At 30.7% G+C, this 18971-nt stretch overlaps 1 protein-coding gene across 1 annotated transcript; it reads right to left on the reverse strand.

Moving 5' to 3' along the window:
* Window positions 1-1863, reverse strand: LOC130951897 (heat stress transcription factor A-6b-like). Its single transcript, XM_057880646.1, has 2 exons — window positions 1386-1863; window positions 1-901 (listed from the first exon to the last, which is right to left on the reverse strand). Exons 1-2 carry the CDS (start codon window positions 1725-1727, stop codon window positions 77-79), a joined length of 1167 nt encoding a protein of 388 aa, XP_057736629.1. The 5' UTR covers window positions 1728-1863; the 3' UTR covers window positions 1-76.
* Window positions 1864-18971: the final 17108 nt, after the last annotated feature.

Here is an 18971-nt window from a genome sequence, read left to right on the forward strand (position 1 = left end):
AAAAAATGTAGCACAAATAACATCTCTTGTTCACAAAATATATATATATATAGTTCAATAACAATGAAGGATCCTATTATTTATGAGGACTAGAAGCTAAATAACCAAGTTGTTCAGCCAAGACATCTACATCTTCAGCAGCTGCAAGAACATCTTCATCTTCAAAACCTTCATTCAACAAATCTTCCCAAAACACTTCATCAATATTATTATTATTATTATTATTTCTACTTACTCCAACTTGAGCATGAGCATGATGATATTCACTGCTACTTTGTCCCTTAACATTCAAACCAAGAAGGTCCATCTCTGATACCTCAAAATCAAACTTGTCATCATTATCATCATCATCATCATCAATGTGTGATTCTAGTTTAATAAAAGTTGAGCAATCTTCATCAACAAAACCTAATAATCCATCATGATAACCTACTGCTACTTCAACATTATTGTTACTAGGTCCTTGATGAATAGGTCTCATCCTCTTATTAGAGAAAGCTTCCTCCAATTCCTTCCTCCAATCCTTTTGTTGAACCAATTGCTGCACAAAGTTTGGATTCTGCATTGCCCTTGCCATGAAGGTCATCATCTGCTGCTGTTTCTGCTCCGTATTTCGAAGCTTAACTTCCATGGCTTGAATTTGAGACTTTGTAGTCTGCTGCTGTTGTCTGAGCTTCACCAGCTCCGCCATTAGTACCTGCCGGTCACGCCGCAACCGATTGAGTTCTCCATCTAATCCACCAAACCTTCCAACTTCAACACAAGGGTCTAAACCTTGCTGGTGATGATGATGAGTTTGATTTGTCTTCCTCCTTTTGATGTTCTTCAAAAGCACCCTTTGCCCTCTAAGAAACATCTCATTAGCAAATTCCCACCTATCTGGATCTACCTTTTTAAAACCCTACAATATAATATCAATTTCTTCTTTATTGGTTTCACCTAGAAAGCCATATTTACACCCTAATCATCAAAATAATACCAATAATCATCATATTCATGTAGTAACATTGCAGATGATGATATATATATACTTTTGTAATTTCCTACTTTATGCATATGGATGGTGTATGTTGAAGATATTTAATTTGCCTAACAAAGTTTTAGTATTTTTAATTTGTAACTGTTCATGAACAATCTACTATGTTCTACAATAGGGAAACCCAAATGATAGGTCAATTAAAATCAACCTAACAAGTACCAATTATATCATAATAAAAAGAAAATGTATAAAATAAAGTAAAATAGAACAACAGTAACATATTCCAGCAGCTTCATGAACTAACATAACGTTCAATGAATATAATAAGCTTATCATAAACAAGACTTTTCTGAAGAAAGAAGAAGAAGAATGAAGACATGAGTTTATATAAGAAATAATGACTCACATAGGTGTTGAGTTGGCGGACAAAGCTGGAGAAATTGTTGTGCTTGAAGAATCTTGGGAGAAGGGTAATGCAGAAAGCTTGAGGATCCCACACAACGAAGCTGTTGTTTCCTTTGCTCCAAGAAACTATGTGATTTGTTGAAGGGTCTTCAACGATGTCATATGTCTTTGTCAGGAACGGCGGAGGACCACTCTCATTAAGCCCCTCCATTGGATGCGGCGGCGGCGCAGGCAGAGGAGGAGGAGGAACATCCGCCACCATTGGATATGAAAAGGAACAAGACCCTTCTCCTAGATACTCCTCCTTCATTACTCTACCAACACCATGATCATCAGGATTCATTTTTTGGAACAATAAATCAAAACTTTGATGATCTGATGAGTGAAGAATTGACTTTGAAGAATGGAGTGAAGTGAAGCTATATATTCATTGAAAGAGAACGAGAGAGATGTTATGGTATGTGATATATGGAGAAGGAGGAAATTAAAGTGTTTGGATTGGAGCTAGTGATGTGGATGAACCAGGAGACCACTCATGAGTTCTATTTGTTCTTTTTAATTATTATTAGGTGAAAATTTATGGATAGTTAATCTGTTGATAGTTAAAAATTATTAAATAATTTAAGGAGATTATTTTGATTAAAATATTAAAAATATTTTTTTAAAGATATTTATATATGTTATAATATTATTGGACATCTTTATTAAATTGGTTAATAATTTATTTTTTAATAAATCAGAATAAAATCAATTTATTATAACAACAATCATAAAGCCAATTATTTGTACTATAATTATTAGATCTGATTTGATCCAATCGATTTACACAATTTAAACCGAATCATGTTTAAATTTTTGGATAAAAAGACAAATTTATTTCTTATTTTTATTTAAAAAAAACATAATCTAATAATTTATGTAAATTGGTCGGTTCAACTAAATCTAATAACAATTGAGTTTATTGTTATTGTTATAAAAAAATCGATTTTATTATAATTTGTTAAAAAATTCAAACATAATCAATTTATTAATACGTCCAATAATAAATAATATGATACATAAATATTTTTACAAAAAAATATTTTATATATTTTTATAAAAATATTTTTATAATTTAATTATTTTTTATCTAATAATTTTTAATTATTGCATCTGAATTTCTATCTTATTATTATTAGATGTTGTTGTTATGTTCCTTTATTTAAATTAATTTTATTTTTCTCTTTTTTCACTTTTTCTTTTGGGTGGCAAAGATATTATTTTATGAATGGGGAAGGTAAAGTGCAATGCAAATCCAACATGTCAAACCAGATATTTTTCTCACTCCTCCTTTGGGAAATGCCTTTATTTGCTTCTTAAAAAGCCAAACAAGATATTTATATTAAAATATTTATGTTAATGTCTCTCTGCTCCCTTTCTTTTGTTTTCTTGTCAACGGCAAAACTATGACCATGTGTTTAACAAAATTCTAAATGCTCTTTATCAATAATTATGTGCCACCTTAGCTTCAATATGCAACAACAATAATTATTCTTTGTTAAAGACATTAATTATATATATGTAGAACCAAGGTATATCTTTCTGATGAAATTAAACAAGTCCCACTATGCTGCTTTCATATAACAATACAAAAAAAAAAAAATTGAATGTATGATTCGTCAAAATAAAAAGACGGTATGTATTGTTTGTTTTAGATTTGTTTCCTGTATTAATTAAATGGGAAGTGTTGTGAGTACGTGTCATTTGATGAATGAGAGTGGCATGTATATATATGGAGCCCCAAACCCACTCCTGAAGAAAGCAGTGACATTGCAACCGAAATCCATAACCAATCAACGTTTAGAAACCCAAGCACTGTTATTTATTTATTAATTACTTATTAACAAAAATATTATACAGATGGACGAATAAAAATTTTGAATACGCGTATATTCCGTGTTTTGCATAATTTTGATGACGAACGTTAATTTTATAGTTATAGGTCTAGATTCAATGTTAGAAATAATAAACAATGCTTTTAACATTATTTACCATATAAAATATAATCATAATCAATATATATGTTTTATTTTTTTAATTTAAGTTGGTAAAAAATACATAAATAATTACATATTTAATACTTTTTTTTAAATAAATCTTTTTAAAAAAATTATTTGATCTTCTACTTAATTTTTTTCTCTTTTTATTTATTCTACACTTAAATTTTTCTTTTGCAGTTTAATAAGAATTAAATTCTAAATTTTTTTATTATATAAATTTTTAATATTATGCTATAAAATCATTTTTTTTTAATTTAAGCCGATAAAGAATATATGTCTAAATATATATGATATTAAAAATCTTAAGGATCCTTAAAATTATAATGTCCGACTTTCTTTGTAGCTAGTCACTATTGAATTAAGTGTGAGAGCGAGTGAGACTGTGAGTAGACATAAATTTATATAAAATAAATAATAAACTAATCAGAAATTTAATTCTTTATTAATAACTAGTCAATATTCTTTTAAATTTTTTATATTTGCTTATCACTATTTTGTTAATGGTTTTTGTTGATTAAAAAAAATTGATTCTCAACAAAACCGAAATAAATGTTATGTAGTGCTTTTTTTTTTGTGCAACTTTAGTCACTCAACAAATTATAACTTAAATGATATAATTTCTTTATTCTCAACTAAAAATTTTAGATTTCAGCCTCATTCCTAATTTTAGAAAAAAAAAACTACTCACTCAAACTTGATGTGTGTTAGTTTAGTGCCTCTATCTTATTTTTCGGATCATGTTATTATTAGGAGGAGCCGGGCTCATAGAGCTTCTTCTTTAATTTATGTGGTGGTTTTCCTGGCGTGCCCTTTTGTTTCTTTTTCTTTCTTTTTATTTTTTCCCTTATTGTATATGATGATTGCTTTGATTTTTGTTTGACCAATATCTCTTAATTACAATAGCATCTTTGTTGTCAAAAGTTGTTAAGGCTTTGCTGCCTTTTCCTGAATTTGTTTAGGGCAAGCGACAAATCCAAAATGTTTAGGTAACAAGAACAAAACCGGCCAATATTTAATACACATGAAGTTTTACATACATAATTATGTAAGGTATAGACCGTATAGTATACTAAAATCTTTTGTAATTGCATATACTTTTACATATCCTTTGGTTATTTATATATTATGTTTACACTTACATCCGTATATAGTGTTATTTTTATAGAAAAGTAATATATAAAAAGATAAAAATTTACGTGTAATTATATTTATAAAAATTACTAATTAAGAATTATTAGATAATAATTTATTTAAATAACATATTAAATTATATAACAATTTTTAATTAGTAATTTTATATAAAAATAACTATATGCGAGTCTATTCTATATAAAATAAAAAGATAAAAATAGAATGATATATAACTAAATATAACTAATCATAATTAGATGACAGAAACAAAGCATTATTATAGTAAAAATTGCTCCTTATTGTTGTGATAAGTTCTTATGTGGATACTCATTTTTAATAAAACTCTTTTTATCAAGGATGATTCTATTAGATGTAGTTTGAAAATGTTTTATTATAAATAGAGGCTTAAGTCTCTAAATGAAAACACACTACGATCAATAATAAATACTATTCTTTTTCTCTTTATACACGGCAATAATACTCCTTTTATACATTACTAATATTTCTTCCTCTCTTTTACGTTGCTATATATATTTACATATATGAATTATTTATATATTGAGTAATTATATTGATAGATATAATATTAATACTAAGGCTATCTATTTACGTTTCTTGTTTTAAATTTATTTCCTCTTCCTTATTTATTTATTCTACAACACGTTATCAACACGAAACTCTAATCAAATTTTTAAAAAGACTCAGATAACAAATTTTTATTATGTCGAAACTCTCTCATATTGAATTAAATGCTCTTGATATATCTGGAAACAATTATTTATCATGGATATTAGATGCTGAAATCCATCTTGATTCAATGGATCTTGGAGATACCATTAAGGTTGAAAATAATGCATCCTAAAAGGATAAAGCCAAAGCCACGATTTTCCTTCATCGTCATCTTGACGAAGGATTGAAAAATAAATACCTCACATTAAAAGATCCTGCAGATCTGTGGAAAGACCTTGAAGAAAGGTACAATCATCAAAAGACGGTGATACTTTCTCAAACCTGATATGAATGGACGCACTTGCGTCTACAGGATTTTAAATGCATAAATGAATATAATTTTGCAATGTTTCGAATCACCCCACGAATGAAATTATGCGAGAAAAAGATATCTGATAATGATATGTTAGAGAAAACTTTCTCGACCTTTCATGCCTCGAATGTGCTCCTGCAGCAGCAGTATCGAGAAAAGGCTTTAAAAAATATTCTGAGTTAATTTCTTGCCTTCTTGTTGCTGAACGCAACAATGAATTGCTTTTAAGAAATCATGAAGCGCGCCCAACTGGTGTCGCCCCATTTTCTGAAGTAAATGTGGCAAATCATCACCCCAGAAGAGGTAAATGGTAAGGTTTTGGAAACAAGAAAAATTATGAAAGGAAAAGGAATTATCTTCAAAAGAAAGGATCTCACTAGAAGTGGGATAAAGAAAGGAATAATGAAAAAAATAAATCAATAGAGGATAAGTGTTTCCGTTGTTGTGGAAAGGGCCATTGGTCGCATACCTGTCATACACCAAGGTACCTAGTCAATATTTGTCAAGCATCTTTGAAAAAGGATGACAAAGGAAAGGAAACAAATTTTGTTTCAAATGATGCTGAAAATTTCACTACTCATTATGATGTATCTGATTTCTTTGAGGATCCTGAAGGAAATATTGGTCATTTGATCAATGATGGAATAGTTTAACATGTGAGATTGTTAAGTATTCATGTAAATAAATAATGTAAAGAACTTCTTGTTAAGTTTTATTTTCTATGCATATGAATAATGTATATAAATAATGTTTAATAAAATATTTATGAATTTCAAAATTATTGGATGTGTCAAATTTAAAAATAAAATTTTAGTATATGACATTATGTGTAGTGTTTTTTAGAAAAATAATTCCGATCAAGTATTCAATTTAACTGTGCATACTACTCATTTTATTATTTGTCTTTGAAGAAAATGGCAAGGATATATAATGAAGATGTATGCCTTGCGGATAGTGCAAGTTCGCACACCATTCTCAAAAGTGATATATATTTAACCCATCTTGTGGCAAAAGAAGAATATGTTAATACTATTATTGGCTCAAACAATATGATTGAAGGCTCCGGAAGAGCTATAATTTTGTTTCCCGGAGGAACAAGATTCATAATAAATAATGCATTATTGTCTACCAAGTCTCTAGAAAATTTGTTGAGCTTTAAAGATATTCGCCGAAATGGATATCATATTGAGACTATGAATGAGGGAGGTCATGAGTATTTATGTATCACAACTCATGATTCAAATAAAAAGATTATATTAGAAAAGTTGTCCTCACTTTCATCTGAGTTATATTATACCAAGATTAGTGCAATTGAATCACATGCCAGTGTAAACTAGAAGTTTACTAGCCCAAATGAATTCATAACTTGACACGACCGATTGGGTCATTCGGGAACAACCATGATGAGGAGAATTATTGAAAACTCCCATGAACATTCACTAAAGAACCAGAAGATTCTTAAATCTAGTGAATTTTGTTGGGCTGCATGTTCTCAAGGGAAGTTAATTTTAAGATCATCACCAGTAAAGATTGGATTTGAGTCCCCTGAATTCCTAGAAAGGATTCAAGGTGATATATGTGGACCTATTCATCCACAATGTAGATCTTTTAGATATTTTATGATCCTAGTAGACGCATCTTTGAGATGGTCACACGTGTGCTTATTATCTTCTCGCAACCTGGCGTTTGCGAGATTACTGGCTCAAATTATTCTATTAAAAGCACAATTTTCAGAAAATCCAATCAAAGCAATTCGTCTTGATAATGCTGGTGAATTTATTTCCCAAACTTTTAATGCTTATTATATGGCTAATGGAATAAGTATTGAATATCCAGTAGCTTATGTTCACACACAAAATGGATTAGTAGAATCACTTATTAAGCGCCTCCAATTAATTGCTAGACCCTTACTTATGAGAACGAATCTCCCAACCTCGGTTTGGGGGCATGCTATTTTACATGCCGTAGCACTTATTCGTTTGAGGCCAACGAGTTACCAACAGTTCTCTCCTATACAATTAGCTTTTGGCCAACAACCAAATATTTTCCATTTAAAAATATTTGTGTGTGCGATATATGTTCCCATTGCACCACCTAATCGCACCAAAATGGGACCCCAAAGAAAATTGGGGATATATGTTGGATATGATTCTCCCTCTATAGTGAGGTATCTTGAGATACAAACTGGAGATGTATTTAAATCCTGGTTTGTGGATTGTTATTTTGATGAATCAAAATTTCCAACGTTAGGGGGAGAGAATAAGCTTTCTGAAAAGGAACTTAATTGGAATGCATCATCCTTGATGCATTTAGATCCTCAATCAGGGCAATGTGAACTAGAAGTTCAAAAGATTATACATTTGCAAAGAATAGCAAATGAATTGCCTGATGCATTTTCCGATACAAAGAGGATAACCAAATCTTATATATTAGTAGAAAATGCCCCAATTCGAATTGATGTCCCAGTTGGACAAATTGCCATCGAAGCAAATACACGCCAGAAGCGTGGCAGGCCTGTCGGTTCCAAAGACAAAAATCCTCGAAAGAGAAAAGAGGTAAATATTATTCCTGTTGGAAAAGACATAGTAGAGTCACCTGAAGTTGTCCAAAATTCTGATATATTTTTAACGCCAGAAGATGTTCAAGTACCTGAAAATTGTGAAAATGACGATATCTCGATAAATTATGTCTTTACAGGAGAGAAATGGAGCCAATATAAGATAATTGTCAATGAAATTTTTGCATATAATGTGGCATTAAATATCATGCATGAAAGTAAGGATCTTGAGCCAAGATCAGTCGAAGAATATCGACAAAAAAATGATTGGCCAAAATAGAAAGAAGCCATGAAGGTTGAATTAGACTCACTTATAAAATGTGAAGTTTTTGGACCTGTAGTCCGTACACCAGAAGATGTAAAACCTGTTGGATACCAATGGATATTTGTGAGAAAACGAAATGAGAAAAATGAAGTTGTGCGCTACAAAGCCCGACTTGTAGCACAAGGTTTTTCACAAAGGCCCGGTATAGATTATGAAGAAACATATTCCCCTGTAGTGGATGCAATAATATTGCGTTATTTGGTCAATTTATCTGCATATCATAAACTGCATATGCATTTAATGGATGTGGTAACAGCCTATTTATACAGCTCATTAGACCGGGATATCTATATGAAAGTCCCTGAAGGACTAAAGATATCTAAAGCATCAAATGAATATTCGCAAGGGTTATACTCAATCAAATTGCAAAGATCTTTATATGGTCTAAAGCAATTTGGAAGAATATGGTATAATCGTCTTATTGAGTATCTGGCCAAAAATGGATTCAAGAATGATGATATCTGTCCGTGTATTTTTATAAAGAAATATGCATCTGGATTCATTATAATTGCTATGTACGTTGATGATTTAAATATCATTGGAACTCCTGAAGAGATTCCAACAATTATAAAAACTCTGAAAGAAGAGTTTGAGATGAAAGATTTTGGAAGGACTAAATTTTGTCTTGGCCTGCAGATCGAGCATATAAAAAATAGGATCTTTATTCATCAAACAACATACACAGAGAAGATCTTGAAAAGATTCTATATGGATAAGTCACATCCCTTGAGTGCCCCAATGATCGTAAGATCTTTGGATGTGGAAAATGATCAATTCCATCCTAAAGAAGAGAATGAAGATATCCTTGGTCCTGAAGTACTATATCTTAGTGACATTGGAGCGCTAATGTATCTTGCTAATAATATATGACCTGATATATCATTTGTTGTGAATTTATTAGCAAGGTATAGTTCCTCTCCAACCAGAAGACATTGGAACGGAATCAAACAAATCTTTCGATATCTTCATGCGACGGTTGATATGGGATTGTTTTATCCCTATGGATCCAAGTCACAACTAGTTGGCTATGCAGATGCTAGATACTTGTCTGATCCACATAAAGAGAGATTTTAAACAGGATATCTGTTTACATATGGTGGAACAGCTATATCATGGAGGTCCATGAAACAGACGATTGTTGCAACTTCTTCTAATCATGCCGAAATATTAGCGATTCATGAAGCAAGTCGCAAGTGTTTTTGGCTCAGGAGTTTGATCCAATATAGGGGTGTTCGCGGTGCGGTTTGGTTCGGTTTTTGAGAGAAAAGTCATCCGATCCAATCGTTTAATTAAACTGCGATTCAGTTTGGTTTGGGTTTTTTATCGAGACCATCCGAACCAAACCAAACCAATTAAAATCGGTTTGGTTTGGTTTGGTTTTTCAGTTTTTTTGAATCAATTCAAACAAAATACTACCATACTATTTCACAAAGTCATAACATTGAAATCCACAAATACAAATACACAATAGCTAACAAAGTCTTGATCTAATAAAATCTAACGACAAAAGGAATTCAAATAATCAATTATTGAGTCAAAAAGAAAATAAGTATAAGATGAATTGGTGTGGTACCTAATTTTTTGAGGTTTAGAGTCATATATATACAATATATAATTCGTGTTAGGAAATATTATATAAGCCCCACCCTTCTCCCTTTTGAAAGTTAACGATATACACTCTATTTTCTCCTTCTCTTACTGAATACAATGATATCCAAGCAAATTTAATTAGCGACCTATGAGTCAAGTGTATCTCTAATATATAACTGCATTAAAAGCTTCAAAATAGAGATCTTTATTTAATTGTAAAATAAACTAATTAAATAACTTACGCTCAATAGCTGTCTAATCTATATCAAGTACTTATTTGTTCTTATAATTATGCATTATGAGTTTGGATCAAAATGTGTATACATGTTTGGTTTCATGTTTTAAAGTCCTAAAACCAATAGATGAAAATGGTCACCAGCTCATAGAGTTCTAAAGCAGGCAAACAAAATAAAACACCTAGTATACTCTGGAATAGGCTAGAAGGACGGATGAAAAAGGCCATTGGAAATAATTTATTTTCATACGATGGCCTATGATTCATCTATGGAAAGTTCTAAATATATGGTATCCAAACCAAAAATAGCTTTTCAGATATCATGATCAGTAAATACAACTTTGCTTGCTAACATCCATCCCATACAGTGAGAACTGAAAAAAATAACTATTCAAGCTATGCCATAAACAATACATTGAACAATGAACAGTGAACAACAATTAGAAGCAATTTCAGTAAATCATCAACAAATAAAAAATCAGAAGCAGAGACACAACAAATGAACAACAATCAAAAGCAAAAAGACAACACCAAATATTTAAAAAATCAGAAGCAAAAATCAGAATAGAGAGACGATGCTATGGGTGGCTGGGTGTATCTTAAAAATTACCTTACTTCAAAAAAATAAAATCAGAACAGAGAATCAAAATTTAACAACCCTCAACCAAAAAATCAGAACTAACAACCATAAACCTGTGAATCAAAATATACAAATAGAATTGAAAATCATAAATCAGAATCAATCCTAAACTAAACTCCTAAATCAAAATAGAACAAAAAGTTCAGCATTAAAAAACAAAATCAGAATCAACAACTCAATCATAGAATCAAGAACAACCCAACCAAGTATTAATTATAAATTACAATCAATAAGAAGACTAAACCAGAATTTAAAAATAAAAATAGAATCAGAGAAAAAAAAACAAACATGAGGCTTAGCCTCCATTACAGAGGACGATGAAGATGCAGGATGGTGAGACGACGGTGGCGATAAACCAAAAACCAGATATGGATGGACGACACTACTTCAATGACGGAGAAGAAGAGATTGGACGGATGACACAACTTCAACGATGAAGACGGAGGGGTTGGACAGACGACACATGGCTTCAACGAAGGGCGCTGCGATGGAAGGTGCGTGGAAAGGGATCGCTCAGTCACTCTGTGGATGTGTTGTGTGCGACGGCAATGATGAACGAGCGTGAGAGAAAAGATTGAACGAGTGTGAGAGAGTGAGGGTGAGTGTGAGTGCGGCGCTGTGTGTGTTATTATTTAGTGCTAGGGTTATGTTTGACGAGGGTAAGGATATTTAGGAGGTTAGTTATAGTGATTGGTTCGGTTTGGTTTGGTTCAGGTTTTCTTTATCAAAACTGAAAACCAAACCGAACTGATAAAAAACTGCAAAATTTTAATTTTTCGGTTATTTCGATTTTCGGTTTATTCGGTTTTCGGTTTTTTTGGTTCGGTTGGTCGGTTTTGTTCGGATTGGATCGGTTTTGAACACCCCTAATCCAATATATTCTGTCATCATATGGACTGATTGATCATAAGATAGCTCCAACTGTTATGCATTGCTCAATTTAAAGGTGGATACATCAAAGGTGATAGAACAAAGCATATTTCTCCCAAATTCTTCTTCACTCATGATCTTCAAAATCAATGGACAATTGATATCCAACAGATCCGCTCAAGTGACAATCTGACAGATTTATTCACAAAGTCACTTCCAAAATCTTCCTTTGAAAGATTGGTACATGAGATTGGGATGCGCCGATTTCAAGATATTAAATTATGTCGACAAGAGGGAGAGACTGTACTCTTTTTTCCTTGGTCAGGTTTTTTCCCATTGAGTTTTTCTTGACAATGTTTTTGATAAAGCAGTTCCCATCACTAAAGGATATTGTACTCTTTTTCCTTCACTAAGGTTTTTTTTTCATTGAATTTTTTTTTAGTAAGGTTTTAACGATGCAATAATCCTAAATGGTCATCCAAGAGGGAGTGTTGTGATAAGTTTTTATGTGGATGTCTATTTCCAATGAAACTCTCTTTACCAAGGATGTGACTCTATTAAATGAGACTTAAGCCTCTAAATAAAAACACACTACAATCAATAATAAATACTATTCTCTCTCTTTATACACAGCAATAATACTCTTTCTATACATTACTAATATTTCTTCCTCTTTTTTACGTTTCTTGTTTTAAATCTATTTTCTCTTTCTTATTTATTTATTCTACAACACTTAGAACCATTTTTCTTATTTTCATAAAAAGAAAACAACAAGAAAACACACTGCCTAACTGTTTCGTTTTACCGTAAGAAACGAGACATGGGTTGAGTAAAGAGTCACGGAGATTTGAAGATATTCAGAAATGGCAAGCAAGCTAAGATGTTCAAGGTTGTCAACATAAATATCTAGGGTTGCATATATAACTTTATTTTATTCCTTCAATGCATTCATCAAAGCACCTTTGCATCTATTATTATATTAATAATTAACAATTAATTTGCATTATTTATTAAGCCATATCATGTCACAAGGAGTTGCTGTCATCACTCCACTCCAATGCTTTTCTTGCTTCAACACCAACTCTCAAGTCTCAACTGTATCACTTTCAAATCCCATTTAATAATAATGATAATAATAAAATGGTGCATGTGTCTATACATAGTTATCTAATCTATTAAAAAAAATAAAATTTAATATTAAAATTAAAAATTATAAAAATAAATATTTTTTAATATTTAAAATTTACTATAAAAAAAGTTCAGCAATTTCGACACCAAAATTATAAGCACAACAAAATTTGTCTAATAAAATAAAGAGGTGTGGTGACGCCTTCAATTTCAATGATATATATTTTTGTCTTTTTTTTGTTTTTGCCTTTTCTACATTAGATGAATTCCATTAGTGAATAAAGTAGCAAGGTAATTAATACTCTGCCAAAACGTAGTTTCTTTAGGTGATTAAGCTGTTGTATTGATTTGTTTAATCTTTTCTTTGGATGCAAGCATCTCATGTCCCAAAAAGGGGGAAGAAAAATGTTAAAATATTCAATTCAGCAAGATGTATCAATGTATCAATTTGCAACCTTTCTTTTTGCTCTTTTGTACAGGAACCCAACGTGTGTGCCTTTCATGCATCATATCAGAATTAGCTCTGCATATATGATGTATGATATATAGTACATTAAAATATTGTATAGTTCATATAGCTAAATAGTGCTTAATTTCACAATTTCTACATAAAATGAAAGCATTTACATTGATAATCAAAGTAGTGACTAGTGATGGTGGGTGGGGCTTACGGCATCTGGCTTTGCTTGTTGGCATCACTAAGAGACTAACACGTGTAATCACATGACCAATTCAAAATAATAAGAATGCTCGAGCTTAAAGAAAAGAAAATTAATTCACACATTAATTAATAGTGTTAAGTGTTAACTGTTAAGTATACACTAAGAGCCAAGTGTAGAACGGAAATGGATCTTATCCATTTTTTTTGTCATTAGAGATAATAAAGTGTAATCTTCTACCTTTAATTCTACAAGTGGGACCAGAAATAAATGAGAGAGAGAATACAATGAAGGGTGAGATCTTCCACTAGATACCATCCAGTTTTTTTTTCACTGGAGAGGATCCACTCCCGTGTAGAACCGCGTCGGAAATAACCGACGTTGGGTATATGAAGATGGTAAGATGACAAAATCTTATATTTGTGTAGTGATTTCAAGGCACGATTAGATCGCTTTCTTTAGAGAGATATTTGTCCCCACACTTAGTTGCTATCGGGTTGATGACAATACTCTCCCACGATACAATGAAACCTAAGAATTTCTTAATTAGTAATAGTAAGAAATTCTCAACTCTCTTGAACAAAGAAAATCTCTTAATAGTAGTGTAAATTGTACGCTTAGTACTTCATTTGTGAAATAGTGGACAAGGACTTATTTATACATATTGCACGTAGCAATTATGATTAGTTACAAATGGTTGTGTCATTTCTATTGCCAATATATACAATGTTTTGAATATACACAACTCTTAAAGAGTTGTGTCCTTTTAGCCAATAGACATAATGTTTTGAACATACACAATCCTTAAAAGGTTGTGTCCCTTCAACCAAATGGTACAAAACGGTTAATAACCATTTATTAATATTAATAATATTAATAATAATATTAATAATATTAATAATATTAATTAATCAAATTTATAAATACCTTTCAATCCCCCACTATTTACAAAATTTAAATGTCATACAAGTATATGCATAAAGAATGTGTCACTAAGATTAAACATTCTTTTAGTGTAAATTTTAAAGTTCTAGCGAAGTAATAGGTGTCTAATCGATTAAACCTATACTCCATATGCTAGTACCAAAAATCACACACATTACTTATACCCTCCAAGTTCAAGAGTTTACAATTTTAAGCACTTATATGGCCTTGTGCTCATCCTGGTTTCATGAATATTTACGAGAATAAAACCTCTAAAATTCTCGATTAGAGCGGCACCACTCTTATATTCATATAAGTGGAATCTTTTGATAGATAATATTATCATTCCATTAAGAGTTTAAACTCACCCTCCTAATTTATTGTAAATAGCACTAAATCCTATACCTTAGTGCTCCAATTGCTAAATAACTTGTTATTACCCATTAAACCTTGAAACTAGTGGTCTACTAGAATAAGGTTGGGTTCCCATCATTTAGCAATAATAGGTTTTAATCCCATTTTAGCAATAGTTTCTTTGATTTTATCCCTTGACAAACCTTTAGTCAAAGGGTCTGCTAAATTTTCTTGAGATCTTACATAAGTGATGGTAATTACACCATCATCTATTAGTTGCCTCACAAATTCATGTCTCAAACTTATATGTCTAGACTTTCCATTATAAACCTTATTATATGCTCGAGACATGGTTGATTCACTATCACAAAAGATTGAAATGGCTGTCGTCTGCTGTGGCCACAGCTTTATATCATATAACAAATTTCTTAACCATTCCGCTTCTTTACCTGCGGCTGATAAAGCTACAAACTCAGCCTCCATAGTAGAATGTGTAATACATGTTTGTTTCTTTGAGGCCCAATTTATTGCTCCACCACCTATGGTGAAAATCCATCCTGAAGTGGATTTATTATCACTAAGATTTGTAATCCAACTTGCGTCGGAATAACCTTCTAAAACTGCGGGATAATCACTATAATGTAATCCCAAGTTTATGGTTTTCTTGAGATAACCAAGAACTCTTATTATAGCTTTCCAATGTTGATTGCTAGGCTTTCCTGTAAACCTTGATAGTTTGCACACAGCAAATGCTATATCAGGTCTAGTACAATGCATTGCATACATTAAACTTCCTATAACACTAGCATATTCTAATTGTGCTATAGGTCTTCCCATGTTTCCTTCTAATTTAAGATTAGGATCATACGGCGTATTGGATTCTTTAATTGTGAGATGATTAAACTTTTCCAATACCTTTTTAATATAATGAGATTGACTTAAAGTAAAGCCAACTTCATTCTTATGCACCTTTATGCCTAATATTGTATCAACTTCATTCAAATCCTTCATCTTGAATTTAGAAGTTAGATACTCCTTCGTTATACGAATTTCTTCTAAATTTGTTCCGATGATTAACATATCATCAACATATAAACAAATGATTACTCCATAATCTTTAGTAAATTTTGAGTAAATACATTTATTCGCACTATTATGTCAGAAGCCATTTGATAACACCACTGAATCAAACTTCTCATGCCATTGTTTAGGCGCTTGTTTTAGCCCATACAAAGACTTAATTAATTTGAAAACTTTCTTTTCATTTTCGGGTAGCACATAGCTTTTCAGTTGCTCCATATATATTTCTTGTGAAACATTAGTATCATTTTGGGGATATTCTAAATTAGAAGTTGAATAATTGATAAATTTATTTTCAATAAATTCTATCTCTCTTAATTCAACAACTACATTAGACACTAAGTCTAATATAATATTTATATGCTTTAGAATTTTAAGCATATCCTATAAAAGTGCCTTTTATGCCTCTTGGCTCCAATTTGGTTCTCTTTTGATAAGGAACTCAATAAAAGGCTAAACACCCCCACACTTTAAGATAATATAAATTAGGTTTCCTTTCTTTCCAAATTTTATAAGGAGAAACCTTTCTATGTCTTGACGATATCCTATTATGGATATGACATGATGTCAATAATGTTTCACCCCACAAATTGTAAGGCAATTTTGCATTTAGTAATATTGAATTAACCATATCCACTAAGGTACGGTTTTCCTTTCCGCCAAACCATTTTTGTTGCGGAGTATATGGAGCGGAAGATTCATGCACAATACCATGTAATTCACAAAAGTGATCAAATTCATTAGAAAAATATTCTTCACCTTGTAATGATTCAAGGATCACCACATGTAGATCACGAAGTCTACTTACAAGGATTTGTAATTCATGAATTTGATCAATAATATCATTTATAATAAATTCAAAATATTTCATCATAGTAAACTTATCTGTTCCTTGTCGTTTAGTATTGTACTTTTCTTCCAAATATTTCCAAATCTCCAATGGTGATTGAATTAACATATGACCTCGACATACAATAGTATCTGCATCATGTTTCTTCTTCAATTCAACAATCTTTTCTTCCTCTTCCATTGTGAAACTTCCAGCAACATTGGCAATTGGTGGAGTTTTTCGGTCAATCACATATGCAAGATTGAGAACCGAAAGAAGGAACATCATCTTGTCCTTCCAATGGTTGAAGTTTATTCCATCAAAGCGATCTAACTTGACAAACTCTTGATTCATGACCTTGAACGTGGTGTTTTGATCTTGTGCCATCTTCAAATATTATCTCTCTAAAATTGTTGGGTATATGAAGATGGTAAGATGACAAAATCTTATATTTGTGTAGTGATTTCAAGGCACGATTAGATCGCTTTCTTTAGAGAGATATTTGTCCCCACACTTAGTTGCTATCGGGTTGATGACAATACTCTCCCAGGATACAATGAAACCTAAGAATTTCTTAATTAGCAATAGTAAAAAATCTCAACTCTCTTGAACAAAGAAAATCTCTTAATAGTAGTGTAAATTGTACGCTTAGTACTTCATTTGTGAAATAGTGGACAAGTACTTATTTATACATATTGCACGTAGCAATTATGATTAGTTACAAATGGTTGTGTCATTTCTATTGTCAATAGATACAATGTTTTGAATATACACAACTCTTAAAGAGTTGTGTCCTTTTAGCCAATAGACATAATGTTTTAAACATATACAATCTTTAAAAGGTTGTGTCCCTTCAACCAAATGGTACAAAACGGTTAATAACCATTTATTAATATTAATAATATTAATTAATCAAATTTGTAAATACCTTTCAACCCACAGCATCAAAATTCAAAAATCAAATCAAGGCATGGAAATTGGGAAATAAAATAAATGAAATGAGAGCTTAGTGACAAGGGTCACATATCTTGCTTCTTCAAGTAATTTGGTTTGCCAAATTCAACTTTTAGATTCCAATAATTTGCCTATTGCTGTGGCCAAAGCTTGATTAGGTGTGGCATTTTACTTTAATTTAAATTATGATCATATACTAGTAAGACTTCAAAACTCACATAACCATCACCTTCCGATCTTAACCTCGTTCTAATCACGCAATGTTTAAAATAAACCTGTATTTGAGAAAAAAAAAAAGTTCTAAAAAAACATAGGACAAATGTAAGACCAAAATCTGAGATCCACAAAAGAATAATTGACTTAAATTTTGTTAACTTATATTGGACTTAGGAACCGGAGTGTTTAAATCTAAATCAATTCAAATTAAATTATTTATTTAATTTAATTCAAATTAAAAATTGATTGAAACTGCCTTAATTTAAATTTAATTAAATTATATTTTTGATAAATTATATGAATTGAATCGAATTTTGAATTTATTTTTTAAAAACGATTTAATTTAATCCTAACCATATAATGTAATATAATATTATTTTATTATTATATTTAAAATTTTATCTATAATATATTTAATTTGTTATACATTTTTGTATATTTGTGAATATTTTATGAATTCAAAAATAAAATTTATTTATTTTAACCGATTGATAATTTTATTTCTATTACTATATTATTATTGATTTTTTAAAATATTTCTATTACTATATTATTATTGATTTTTTAAAATACTATTAAAATTTGTTATGTCATTATTAATTATTTAAGATTTAATATTTAAACTTGTTTATGTGTGTATATATATATAATTTATAAAAGCACAAATCCAATCCCATTTGAACTACTTGAAATTGAATCGAATCATCTAAAAAATTTATTCAATTCAAACCATATCACATCTAAAATTAGTATTTAGAATGAATAAATTTTTAACACAAAATGATCCAAACCGTACCGCAAACACCCATACCTACGAATATCATAATCACACTTCTCTTACTTTGTGTGGATAAAAATATCACTTTTTTTGGTCTTCAAAATATATCACAGTATGATTGCATGAACGACATAGACATAACTATGTAAGTTTCTCAAATTAATTTATCATTTCTAAAATGGATTCACTGTGAAAAGATCTTTTACCCTAAAAACATAAAACCTAAACACATATAG

This window comes from Arachis stenosperma, chromosome 9 (assembly GCF_014773155.1).
Source record: "Arachis stenosperma cultivar V10309 chromosome 9, arast.V10309.gnm1.PFL2, whole genome shotgun sequence".
NCBI lineage: Eukaryota > Viridiplantae > Streptophyta > Magnoliopsida > Fabales > Fabaceae > Arachis > Arachis stenosperma.

What these genes read in the sequence shown, in the direction of transcription:
- LOC130951897 (XM_057880646.1), bottom strand. Translation starts at nt 1,727, where the DNA reads ATGAATCCTGATGATCATGGTGTTGGTAGAGTAATGAAGGAGGAGTAT. An exon ending in TCCGCCAACTCAACACCTAT is followed by an intron (nt 902 to 1,385) that starts GTGAGTCATTAT and finishes ATTATATTGTAG; the next exon opens with GGTTTTAAAAAGGTAGATCC.